The 12,500-nt window shown below is 39.7% G+C and overlaps 3 protein-coding genes across 7 annotated transcripts in view; 1 reads left to right on the top strand and 2 right to left on the bottom strand.

Moving 5' to 3' along the window:
* The window catches only part of LOC123506428, a 6,451-nt gene extending 1,404 nt beyond the window's left edge, over positions 1–5,047 (bottom strand). Inside the window, exons 1-3 of the mRNA XM_045258502.1 lie at positions 5,018–5,047; positions 4,821–4,904; positions 4,626–4,686 (exon numbers count right to left, since the gene is read on the bottom strand). Coding sequence (XP_045114437.1) covers positions 4,626–4,686; positions 4,821–4,904; positions 5,018–5,042 — 170 coding nt within the window. The 5' untranslated portion in view covers positions 5,043–5,047. The remainder of the gene's footprint in view (positions 1–4,625; positions 4,687–4,820; positions 4,905–5,017) is intronic.
* LOC123506237 (alpha-aminoadipic semialdehyde synthase, mitochondrial-like) overlaps positions 1–11,623 on the bottom strand; it is a 263,720-nt gene extending 252,097 nt beyond the window's left edge. For 4 of the 5 annotated variants that reach the window (XM_045258167.1, XM_045258175.1, XM_045258191.1 and 1 more), the window contains exons 1-4: positions 10,727–11,623; positions 9,511–9,630; positions 8,741–8,858; positions 8,249–8,347 (exon numbers count right to left, since the gene is read on the bottom strand). Coding sequence is in view for 2 of the 5 variants with exons in the window: in XM_045258185.1 (XP_045114120.1) it covers positions 8,249–8,254 (6 nt within the window). In the remaining 3 variants the exon portion in view is untranslated. The remainder of the gene's footprint in view (positions 1–8,248; positions 8,348–8,740; positions 8,859–9,510; positions 9,631–10,726) is intronic. The other variant, XM_045258206.1, reaches the window with a different exon arrangement.
* A 631-nt stretch (positions 11,624–12,254) lies between these two features.
* The window catches only part of LOC123507106 (tripartite motif-containing protein 3-like), a 9,094-nt gene continuing 8,848 nt past the window's right edge, over positions 12,255–12,500 (top strand). Inside the window, exon 1 of the mRNA XM_045259677.1 lies at positions 12,255–12,283. Within this exon, the coding sequence (XP_045115612.1) occupies positions 12,255–12,283 (29 nt within the window). The remainder of the gene's footprint in view (positions 12,284–12,500) is intronic.

Raw genomic sequence — 12,500 nt, 5'->3', positions numbered from 1 at the left:
CCCTTCAGTACTGGGACACATTTTTACCTTGAGATTTGTGTACCATTAGACCATTTTATTGACATTAGGAAGGGTGTATGGAGGGCAGAGATTAATGGCCACAGTCTTCACTATTTTAACCCCTTCAGTACTGGGACACATTTTTACCTTGAGATTTGTGTACCATTAGACCATTTTATTCACATTAGGAAGGGTGTATGGAGGTCAGAAGATTAATGGCCACAGTCTTCACTATTTTAACCCCTTCAGTACTGGGACACATTTTTACCTTGAGATTTGTGTACCATTAGACCATTTTATTGACATTAGGAAGGGTGTATGGAGGGCAGAGGATAAATGGCCACAGTCTTCACTATTTTAACCCCTTCAGTACTGGGACACATTTTTACCTTGAGGTTTGTGTACCATTAGACCATTTTATTCACATTAGGAAGTGTTATGGAGGTCAGAAGATTAATGGCCACAGTCTTCACTATTTTAACCCCTTCAGTACTGGGACACATTTTTACCTTGAGATTTGTGTACCATTAGACCATTTTATTGACATTAGGAAGGGTGTATGGAGGGCAGAGGATAAATGGCCACAGTTTTCACTATTTTAACCCCTTCAGTACTGGGACACATTTTACCTTGAGTTTGTGTACCATTAGACCATTTTATTGACATTAGGAAGGGTGTATGGAGGTCAGAAGATTAATGGCCACAGTCTTCACTATTTTAACCCCTTCAGTACTGGGACACATTTTTACCTTGAGATTTGTGTACCATTAGACCATTTTATTGACATTAGGAAGGGTGTATGGAGGGCAGAGGATAATGGCCACAGTCTTCACTATTTTAACCCCTTCAGTACTGGGACACATTTTTACCTTGAGATTTGTGTACCATTAGACCATTTTATTCACATTAGGAAGGGTGTATGGAGGTCAGAAGATTAATGGCCACAGTCTTCACTATTTTAACCCCTTCAGTACTGGGACACATTTTTACCTTGAGATTTGTGTACCATTAGACCATTTTATTGACATTAGGAAGTGTTATGGAGGTCAGAAGATTAATGGCCACAGTCTTCACTATTTTAACCCCTTCAGTACTGGGACACATTTTTACCTTGAGATTTGTGTACCATTAGACCATTTTATTCACATTAGGAAGTGTTATGGAGGTCAGAAGATTAATGGCCACAGTCTTCACTATTTTAACCCCTTCAGTACTGGGACACATTTTACCTTGAGATTTGTGTACCATTAGACCATTTTATTGACATTAGGAAGGGTGTATGGAGGGCAGAGGATAAACGGCCACAGTTTTCACTATTTTAACCCCTTCAGTACTGGGACACATTTTTACCTTGAGGTTTGTGTACCATTAGACCATTTTATTGACATTAGGAAGGGTGTATGGAGGTCAGAAGATTAATGGCCACAGTCTTCACTATTTTAACCCCTTCAGTACTGGGACACATTTTTACCTTGAGATTTGTGTACCATTAGACCATTTTATTGACATTAGGAAGGGTGTATGGAGGTCAGAAGATTAATGGCCACAGTCTTCACTATTTTAACCCCTTCAGTACTGGGACACATTTTTACCTTGAGATTTGTGTACCATTAGACCATTTTATTGACATTAGGAAGGGTGTATGGAGGGCAGAGGATAAATGGCCACAGTCTTCACTATTTTAACCCCTTCAGTACTGGGACACATTTTTACCTTGAGATTTGTGTACCATTAGACCATTTTATTGACATTAGGAAGGGTGTATGGAGGGCAGAGGATAAATGGCCACAGTTTTCACTATTTTAACCCCTTCAGTACTGGGACACATTTTTACCTTGAGGTTTGTGTACCATTAGACCATTTTATTGACATTAGGAAGGGTGTATGGAGGTCAGAAGATTAATGGCCACAGTCTTCACTATTTTAACCCCTTCAGTACTGGGACACATTTTTACCTTGAGATTTGTGTACCATTAGACCATTTTATTGACATTAGGAAGGGTGTATGGAGGTCAGAAGATTAATGGCCACAGTCTTCACTATTTTAACCCCTTCAGTACTGGGACGTATTTTTACCTTGAGATTTGTGTACCATTAGACCATTTTATTGACATTAGGAAGAGTGTATGGAGATCACAAGATTAATGGCCACAGTCTTCACTATTTTAACCCCTTCAGTACTGGGACATTTTTACCTTGAGATTTGTGTACCATTAGACCATTTTATTGACATTAGGAAGGGTGTATGGAGATCAGAAGATTAATGGCCACAGTCTTCACTATTTTAACCCCTTCAGTACTGGGACACATTTTTACCTTGAGATTTGTGTACCATTAGACCATTTTATTGACATTAGGAAGGGTGTATGGAGGGCAGAAGATTAATGGCCACAGTTTTCACTATTTTAACCCCTTCAGTACTGGGACACATTTTTACCTTGAGGTTTGTGTACCATTAGACCATTTTGATGACATTAGGAAGGGTGTATGGAGGTCAGAAGATTAATGGCCACAGTCTTCACTATTTTAACCCCTTCAGTACTGGGACGTATTTTTACCTTGAGATTTGTGTACCATTAGACCATTTTATTGACATTAGGAAGAGTCTATGGAGATCACAAGATTAGTGGCCACAGTCTTCATAATTTTTAACCCCTTCAGTACTGGGAGGCATTTTTACTGTGAGTTTTGGGCGTGATTAGACAATTTTATTGACATTAGGAAGAGTGTATGGAGGTCAGAGGATTAATGGCCTGAGTTTTCACTATTTGAATCCCCACATAATAAGTTTGTGAAGCTGTATAGAATCACCAAAATAGAAAACAGAATGACTATGTATGAAAGCACGTCCTGGTAGTGAAGGGGTTAATTTGCCAAGTGTTATAGAGGCTGTATGTACATCCCCTGCTGTCTGTCTGTCTGTCTGTCTGTCTGTCTGTCTGATGCCACTTGTTAAATTTTGTCTAGTTTTGTCTCCAGGGTAAACTTTTGTTATTAGGTCTAGTACTTTTTCATTTATTTGATATTCCATAAAAAAATTTGATCCTATAATCCCTTCTTATACTGTCTAAAATTTTGCAAACATCTATTGATATGACAATTAAAGATTTTTTTACTTTGAAATGATTTTTGTACACAATATCTGAGTATGAACAGGCCATTTTCTAGCCTACCTCCCAGGAAGCTGGAGCGCATTCCCTATTATTGCACGTTATAATGGGTTCGGGATACGGTAATTCTGATTTGTGGTAAGGTTTTCAGGAACGCACATGTACCGTGTAACGAGGACTTACCGTACATGTAAAGTAGTTAAAGTACATTAATATACAGTTTAATGACGCAGTGTTGTCTGTGTGGACACTCTGTGTGGATGTTGGTGCTGTGAAGGAATGAAAGCTGTTTATGTGACATAGAGGAAATATATTATTATAAAAAGACTGACTTTGCTTCAATCCTGCAAATGTACCATACAAGAAGTTAAGAGATTTTTGAGCCACATTTCACTGAGTGTGCAGAGATTTATCTATTTGTGTGAGGAATGTGTTCCCGAGAGCATCATGTCATGTCAAGATGGCACAAAGGTAAGCTGATTACTGACCTAAGCTGTCTGAGATGTCACTGCGAACCAAACCATTTTATCAGAGACAGGTCTATTCGTGGGGAACCTCAGTTTCAGTAAAAACACTAAATTTTATCCCAAAACACACTCAAAACACCATGTTTGAAGAATTTTAGGATGTTTAATGGAGTTTTAGGCTATTATAAGGGTGTTTAAGGCTGTTTTAGTGTTTTTGAGGGTTATTTAAGGGTGTTTAAGACAGTTTTTAACTATTTTAGGCTATTTTAGGGTGTTTTAAGGGTGTTTCAAGATATTTACAGTACATGCCCACGCCATCTCTCCATCAGTGCTTCATCTACTCGCTTTGTGTGTTTTTTATGATTCAGTGACAAAGTGACTAACTGTTTTCAGGGACACTGGGTACGGTGGCTTGGGGGGAGGGACCGTGTGGCCTGAGGGGAGGGGTGGTGGCCAGCGGGCAGTGTGTTACTGACCAGTGTGGTGTAATGGTGTTGTCATTGTCACCCTTGAGGGATTCTGAGGGTGAGCTGGCTCTATTAGATGAATTACAGGATTCTGAGGACAATGAGAGTCAATCAGAAGGACTCATTAGTGACTCACATGAGGAATATTTGCCAGAAAAGGACAGTGAGGCCAGGAGCTCCCAGGAAGAAAGTGATGGAAGCAGTGAGGATGACAATTAAGGGAGATGGAAAGTATATATGTTGATTTAGAAGAGTGTATGGTTTTAAATGTGGACATGGAAGTGTGAACAATTATAATTAATGGAGATTGAAAGCATATATGTTGATTTAGAAGAGTGTACAGTTTGAAATGTGGTCATGGAAGTGTGGAGGAGGATGACAATTAAGAGAGATGAAAGCATATATGTTGATTTAGAAGAGTGTAAGGTTTAAAATGTTGACATGGAAGTGTGGAGGATGACAATTAGGAGAGATAGAAAGCATTTATGTTGATTTAGAAGAGTGTACAGTTTTTAAATGTCAACACGAAAGCAGTGAGGATAAGAATTAAGGGAGATGGAAAGCATAGATGTTGACAGTACCTTGGCATGTGACTGGCCATGTGTGCTGAAGGGCAGGAGATCCGCACTTCAAGCAGGAATGCTGGAAAGAATGAAAAAAAAAAAAAAAAAGAAAAATTAGGTTGCTTATCAACAATAATGAGATGATGAGTGAATGTTTCCAAGATTATTTATAGAAGCCAGTAAATATTGGTACAGAATGAATAACCAACATACTTGAAATGCAAGTTGCAAAATTGATCTCTGCATGTGTCAGCAGATCAGTGGTGGGGCAGGTGGGCCATGTTTCTGGCAGGATTGCTGAAAAAAGGTGGTTAATCAACAGTAATGAGATACTAATGCATGATAAGTGGACATATCCAAGATCAAATACAGTAAAGCCAGTATATATTGGTACAAAATAATCAACATACTTGAAATGCAAGTTGCAGAATTCATCTCGATACAGGCGACCGGATTTTTGTATGTTTTGTAATGTCAACTATAGTTACATATGTAAAGTGTTTATTTATTTTTTTTTTTTGGTGTGGGTTGGCTAGGTAAACTTATTGTGGGCATTTTCCAGGTGTGATTTAAGGGTTGTTTGTAAGTGTGTGTGTGTGTGTGTGTGTGTGTGTGTGTGTGTGTGTGTGTGTGTGTGTGTGTGATGCAATATTTTTAGGTAATTTTTGGTGCGTTTTGGTTAGGTAATGTTTGTCTTGTTTCCTCCACAGGTTACCTCCAGGCTTTTCCTTCAGTAGACTATTTCCTCCATGTTTCCTCCACCTTCCCTCCAATTTTGAGTCTCTTATCTCACTTCTATCATAGTCAAAATAGTACTTTTCTAAATCTCACTTCAAAACCTGACAATTTTTCTCATTTTTCCCTCCACCACCTCCTTTTCCTTCCTCCATATCTCCCTCCACACACCAAGCTGTGTACTGTGCTGGTGTGTGCAGGTGTGGGAAAGGTTTCCGCAGGTGTGGTGTGTGTGTGTGGTACGTGTGGTGTGTGTGTAAATGTGTTGTTTGTTGTGTAAACTATATTTTTGGGTGTGTTTTTGCGTTTTCCAGTGTTTGCAAAGGGTTGTTTGTGGTTTGCTGGTGTGTGCAGGTGTGGGAATGGTGTGTGCTGGTGTGCTGTGTGTTTGGTGAGTGTGGGTGTGTGAAAGCGTGTTTTTCTTACAATTTTGTCTCATAAACCCCAATTTTTCACTTGATTTAGAAGAGTGTACAGTTTTAAATGTGGACATAAAAGTGTGGACGATGAGAATTAATGGAGATTGAAAGCATAGGTGCATTTGCATTGTGTTTTAACGGGCTAAAGAAGGCATTATGGGTATCTCCTATCTCAAAGCCCACCAACTATTTGACTGCTAGTGTTGTTATTGATGTAGTGATAATTACTCCTGCAGTGTATCACTTGTGTCACTATGTATCTTGTATTATCACTTCACTTATTCACTTATTCTCTATGTGTCACTGTCAAGCACTTCACTTACTTACCCACTGCTTCAATAACACTCTGAATTTATGGCCTCCGCACACTGAAACACTAAGGTCTCTCTCTCTCTCTCTCTCTCTCTCTCTCTCTCTCTCTCTCTCTCTCTCTCTCTCTCTCTCTCTCTCTCTCTCCATGGAGGAAAGCCTGTGTAGGTGGAGGTAAGTGGAGGTAACTTGTGGAGGGAGATATGGAGGAAAAAGTTTGAGGAAGTGGAGAGAAAAAATGAAAAAAAGTCAGCTTTTGAGGTTAGACTATCTTAGAAAACTACTATTTTGACTATGATAGGAGGGAGGTAGGATAGTCAGAATTGGAGAGAAGGTGGAGGAAACATGGAGGAAAGTCTGTGTAGGTGGAGGTAAGTGGAAGAAACTTGTGGAGGGAGATATGGAGGAAAAAGTTTGAGGAAGTGGAGAGAAAAAATGAAAAAAGTCAGCTTTTGAGGTTAGACTATCTTAGAAAACTACTATTTTGACTATGATAGGAGGGAGGTAGGATAGTCAGAATTGGAGAGAAGGTGGAGGAAACATGGAGGAAAGTCTGTGTAGGTGGAGGTAAGTGGAGGTAACTTGTGGAGGGAGATATGGAGGAAAAAGTTTGAGGAAGTGGAGAGAAAAAATGAAAAAAGAGTCATGTTTTGAGGTTAGACTATCTTAGAAAACTACTATTTTGACTATGATAGGAGAGAGGTAGTATAGTCACAATTGGAGAGAAGGTGGAGGAAACATGGAGGAAAGTCTGTGTAGGTGGAGGTAAGTGGAAGAAACTTGTGGAGGGAGATATGGAGGAGAAAGTTTGAGGAAGTGGAGAGAAAAAATGAAAAAAGTCATGTTTTGAGGTTAGACTATCTTAGAAAACTACTATTTTGACTATGATAGGAGGGAGGTAGCATAGTCAGAATTGGAGAGAAGGTGGAGGAAACATGGAGGAAAGTCTGTGTAGGTGGAGGTAAGTGGAGGTAACTTTGGAGGGAGATATGGAGGAAAAGTTTGAGGAAGTGGAGAAAAAATGAAAAAAAGTCAGCTTTTGAGGTTAGACTATCTTAGAAAACTACTATTTTGACTATGATAGGAGGGAGGTAGGATAGTCAGAATGGAGAGAAGGTGGAGGAAACATGGAGAAGGTGGAGGTAAGTGGAGGTAACTTGTGGAGGGAGATATGGAGGAAAAGTTTGAGGAAGTGGAGAGAAAAAATGAAGAGTCATGTTTTGAGGTTAGACTATCTTAGAAAACTACTATTTTGACTATGATAGGAGGGAGGTAGGATAGTCAGAATTGGAGAGAAGGTGGAGGAAACATGGAGGAAAGTCTGTGTAGGTGGAGGTAAGTGGAGGTAACTTGTGGAGGGAGATATGGAGGAAAAGTTTGAAGAAGTGGAGAGAAAAATGAAAAAGTCATGTTTTGAGGTTAGACTATCTTAGAAAACTACTATTTTGACTATGATAGGAGAGAGGTAGGATAGTCAGAATTGGAGAGAAGGTGGAGGAAACATGGAGGAAAGTCTGTGTAGGTGGAGGTAAGTGGAGGTAACTTTGGAGGGAGATATGGAGGAAAAGTTTGAGGAAGTGGAGAGAAAAAATGAAAAAAAGTCAGCTTTTGAGGTTAGACTATCTTAGAAAACTACTATTTTGACTATGATAGGAGGGAGGTAGCATAGTCAGAATTGGAGAGAAGGTGGAGGAAACATGGAGGAAAGTCTGTGTAGGTGGAGGTAAGTGGAGGTAACTTTTGGAGGGAGATATGGAGGAAAAAGTTTGAGGAAGTGGAGAGAAAAATGAAAAAGTCAGCTTTTGAGGTTAGACTATCTTAAAAAACTACTATTTTGACTATGATAGGAGGGAGGTAGCATAGTCAGAATTGGAGAGAAGGTGGAGGAAACATGGAGGAAAGTCTGTGTAGGTGGAGGTAAGTGGAGGAAACTTGTGGAGGGAGATATGGAGGAAAGAATTGAGGTCTGCGGAGGGAAAAAATAATTAGATAGGAAATAATAGTCTTTCTCTCATTGAAATCCGTCACGTACCCACTCCCACTCGCTCTAATTTTCTCTCTCTCTCACTTTAACTCACTCTAACTTCCCTCACATGTTTCTCGCCTAATTCTCTCCATCCTAAACATTTTCCTGTTCAAATCTGCCACCTACCCACTCCCCTCGTTCTAATCTCTTACCATCATGAAGTGCCACAATTACGGGGGTCTTCTGTGGTGCCACGGCCCCCTTGGCACTGGCAGGAGGGGGGGTTGAGGGGGCCTTCACTGGCAGGATTGCTGAAATAGTAGTAGTAGTAGTAGTGGTAGTGGTGGTGGTGGTGGTGGTGGTGGTGGTGGTGGTGGTGGTAGTGTAGTGGTGGCAGTAATAACAGTAGTAGTAGTAGTAGTAGTAGTAGTAGTAGTAGTAGTAGTAGTAGTAGTAGTAGTAGTAGTAGAAGTCTCAACACGATGACTATTTTGAACTATGAAAGAATAGAAAATGCAATAAATAAGTAATAATAGTAGTAATAGTAGTAATAATAATAGTAGCAATACAAAATAAACACCATCCGCACTTACTAGCATTTCCAAACCCTTACTACAAAATTCTTGCTTTAATTCTCTCCCTCTCGCTCTTTTTCCGTTCAACCGACACCTACCACACCCTCGCTCTCTCTCTCTCTCTCTTACCTCCATCAGTGGGTAGGTCATCCGCTGTCTTGACGGAGGAGTGCTGGAAGGGACAGTGTGGCTTCCGACATCCGCCCGGCTGTGTCTCAAAGTAACAGGCTATCCGGTCTCTCTGTTTCTGCAAATTAAAGCGAGGATTAGAGCGAGTGGGAGTGGGTACGTGGCCGATTTGAGCGAGAGAAAGACTGGAAGGTAGACGATTAAAGGGAGAACACCAAGGGAAGCATTAGAGGTGGCGGAAGTGAGCGAGTGAGTTAGAGCGAGAGATAAGAGCGAGTGTGGGTTTCAACAACAACAACAGAAATATAGAGATTTAGAGATTCAGAGAGAGAGAGAGAGAGAGAGAGAGAGAGAGAGAGAGAGAGAGAGAGAGAGAGAGAGAGAGAGAGAGAGAGAGAGAGAGAGAGAGAGAGTGCGTCAAATCTTAGGGCAAAATGTGGAGGCGAGTGGAGGGAAAAACGTCATATATTTAGGGTAACAGCAGAATAACAGCAGAAAATTAAGAAAAAACAGCAGGAAATTGAGAATAACAGCATTAGAGCGAGTGGGAGTAGGTAGGCGACGGATTAGAGCGAGAAAATGTTTAAGCTGGAGAGAATTAAAGCAAAAAACACACCAGGACAGTTAGAGCAAGCAAAAGTGAGTTAGAGAGAATTAGAGCGAGTGGGAGTAGGTAGGCGACGAATTTGAGCGAGAAAAAAAGCATTGTGGGTGGAATTTAGTAGGCAACCTCGTGAGAGCAGCGGGAGAGGTCAGGTCAGGTCACTCACGGTGATATCCATGTGTGGAAAAATGCATTTGTCTCGAGTACATTTCCCACTCTTCCAGTACACACAGACTGTCTCGTTACGAAGGGCTGAAGGTTCATGGCGAAAGTTGCAGCTCTCTCCCTGAAATGTTTAAAAGTTGTCAGTTTTTCCTCCATATCTCCCTCCACGAGTTTCCTCCATCTTACCTCCACCTACACTGACTTTCCTCCATGTTTCCTCCACCTTCTCTCCAAGTTTGACTATCCTACCTTGCCTCTGTCATAGTTAAAATAGTAGTTTTCTAAGATAGTCTAACATGAAAACCTGATTTTTTACAATTTTCTCTCTCCACTTCCTTAAACTTTTTCCTTCATATCTCCCTCCACAAGTTACCTCCACTTACCTCCACCTACACTGACTTTCCCCCATGTTTTTTCCACCTTCTCTCCAAGTTTGACTATCCTACCTTGCCTCTGTCATAGTTAAAATAGTAGTTTTCTAAGATAGTCTAACATGAAAACCTGATTTTTTACAATTTTCTCTCTCCACTTCCTTAAACTTTTTCCTTCATATCTCCCTCCACAAGTTACCTCCACTTTCCTCCACCTACACAGACTTTCCTCCATGTTTCCTCCACCTTCTCTCCAAGTTTGACTATCCTAACTCACTTCTGTTATAGTTAAAATAGTAGTTTTCTAAGATAGTCTAACATGAAAACCTGATTTTTTACAATTTTCTCTCTCCACTTCCTTAAACTCTTTCTTCCATATCTCTCTCCACAAGTTACCTCCACATTTCTCCCTCCACACAAAGTTTCCTCCATGTTTCCTCCACCTTCTCTCAAGTTTGACTATCCTACCACCCTCTATCATAGTTAAAATAGTAGTTTTGTAAGATAGTCTAACGCCAAAACCTGACATTTTTTCTCATTTTTTCTCTCCACTTCCTCAAACTTTTTCCTCCATATCTCCCTCCACAAGTTACCTCCACCTTACCTCCACCTACACAGACTTTCCTCCAACCTTCCTCCAAATTTGACTATCCTACCTCCCTCCTATCATAGTCAAAATAGTCAATATGTACAAATAGTCACACGGAAAATGGCCAAAAAAATAAATAAAATGAAAAAAATAACCACAATTTAACTTAAATAATGACAAAAAATAGAAATAAAATTGAAATAGTAAATAGTCTCTCTCTCTCTCTCTCTCTCTCTCTCTCTCTCTCTCTCTCTCACCTTAGAGCAAGAGGAGTAGTAGTAGAAGTAACAGTCACTCTCCTTCACTATTCTCTCCCCCATCTGGAATAGTAATAGTATTAATAGTCTCTCTCTCTCTCTCTCTCTCTCTCTCTCTCTCTCTCTCTGTTTACTTCCTCACATTCAAGATGGCCGGATAATATTTTTACGCCTGTATTTATTTATTTATTTGTTTATTTTTGGTTTATCTTGTGTTTTTTGGTCTATTTTTGTTTATGTAATTAATTTATTGTATTTATTAATTAGTTTATGTGGTGTTATTGGTTTTAGAAGTTGTTGTTTCAAATATGCAGTCATAATATCTTTTTTCTTCTTTATTTATTTGGTTATTTTAACCCGCCAGTGTATGATGAATGCATTAATCAATATAAATACTCCTCTCAAAGTGAATGAATTACAGGAAAGATAACTTGGTATTGATATTTATTGAGAATGTTAGTTAGTGGCCACCCTCCCCCACGATTTTCAGGACCGACTCTTAAATGAATACGTTTCTCGACACTTTGATATTATTTACTCACTGTTTTTCTTGGTTAGTTTTGCATTTTACTCGGAAACTGTCACTCTTTAACAGTTTATGAGAATGCACACTTGTATGATTTATTTACTGATATATTAGCAAGGACGTGACAACCTTAACGTTTTTCAGGACTAACACTATATTAATTTATTTAGGGATATTTTGGCAGTATTTACTCATTATTTACATTTATTATTTTATTTTTATTTTATTCTAAAACTCTCCTACATTGATTAATTAGAGGAACACAGTTATAATTTATTACCGATATAATATGTCCTTCCTTTGGGGAAAGATATTTATTTTTTGTTGATAGTCTGGGTGCCTTATATTCATTGTTGTCTCCTTCCCCCTGCTGATTGTGATCTCATCAACAAGTGTCTTGGTGTCATTGTCACCTGGGTGCCTTCTCATGTTGGCATTTCCCATAATGAAAAAGCTGATGTTCTTGCCCGTCACTCCCTTACTGAGGACATTGCTGATTGTCCTGTTGAACACACTTATAATAACATGAAGGGTCAGCTTAAACGTCATGTTTGCAGCACCATTGCTCATAACCTTGACACTTGTTATGGGAAAGGCAGTCCCAGTTCAGTCCATTATGTACATGTCTCCCACACCAGCAGTGTCACCTATGGCAGGAAGAGTGCCGCCCATCACCTGGTTGCTATGCGTCTCAGGCTGGGTTACAGGTACTATTGGGAGGTGAGTGGGGCTGCTGCTGTGCCCTGTAAGCTGTGTCACAGTCCTGCAGGGCACACACTTGCCCACTATGTCATGGAGTGTCCCTTGCTGGTGCATTTCCGCCCACAGGGGAACTGGGACCTGCCACCAATGATAAGCTGGTTCTTCAACAGTGACATCATCCCTGCCATCCTCAAGGATTTCACACTTTTTGCTCCACCCTTGTAAATAATGTAAATATACTTAAGGTTATTTATTTTTGTACTGCAATATATTAGTTTTCCATGAACATTTGTTTGGGGGATGGGTGGCAGGCTCCTCCCATCTCCTTGGTTGTCATTTTTTTTTCAACAATAAACTTATCAAATCAAAATCAAGCGATATCTTGGCAAGGACACAGGTCCCTCATGTTTTCCAAGACTAACACTATATTCATTCATTTAGGGATATTGTGTCATTATTTACTCACTATCTACCTTCATTATTTTGTTCATTTTATTCTGAAACTATCCTTCATTAATTAATTAGAAGAAAACACTCTATTTTTAG

This window comes from Portunus trituberculatus, chromosome 2 (genome assembly GCF_017591435.1).
Source record: "Portunus trituberculatus isolate SZX2019 chromosome 2, ASM1759143v1, whole genome shotgun sequence".
Classification (NCBI taxonomy): domain Eukaryota; kingdom Metazoa; phylum Arthropoda; class Malacostraca; order Decapoda; family Portunidae; genus Portunus; species Portunus trituberculatus.
This window is presented reverse-complemented; position numbering and strand designations above follow the sequence as displayed.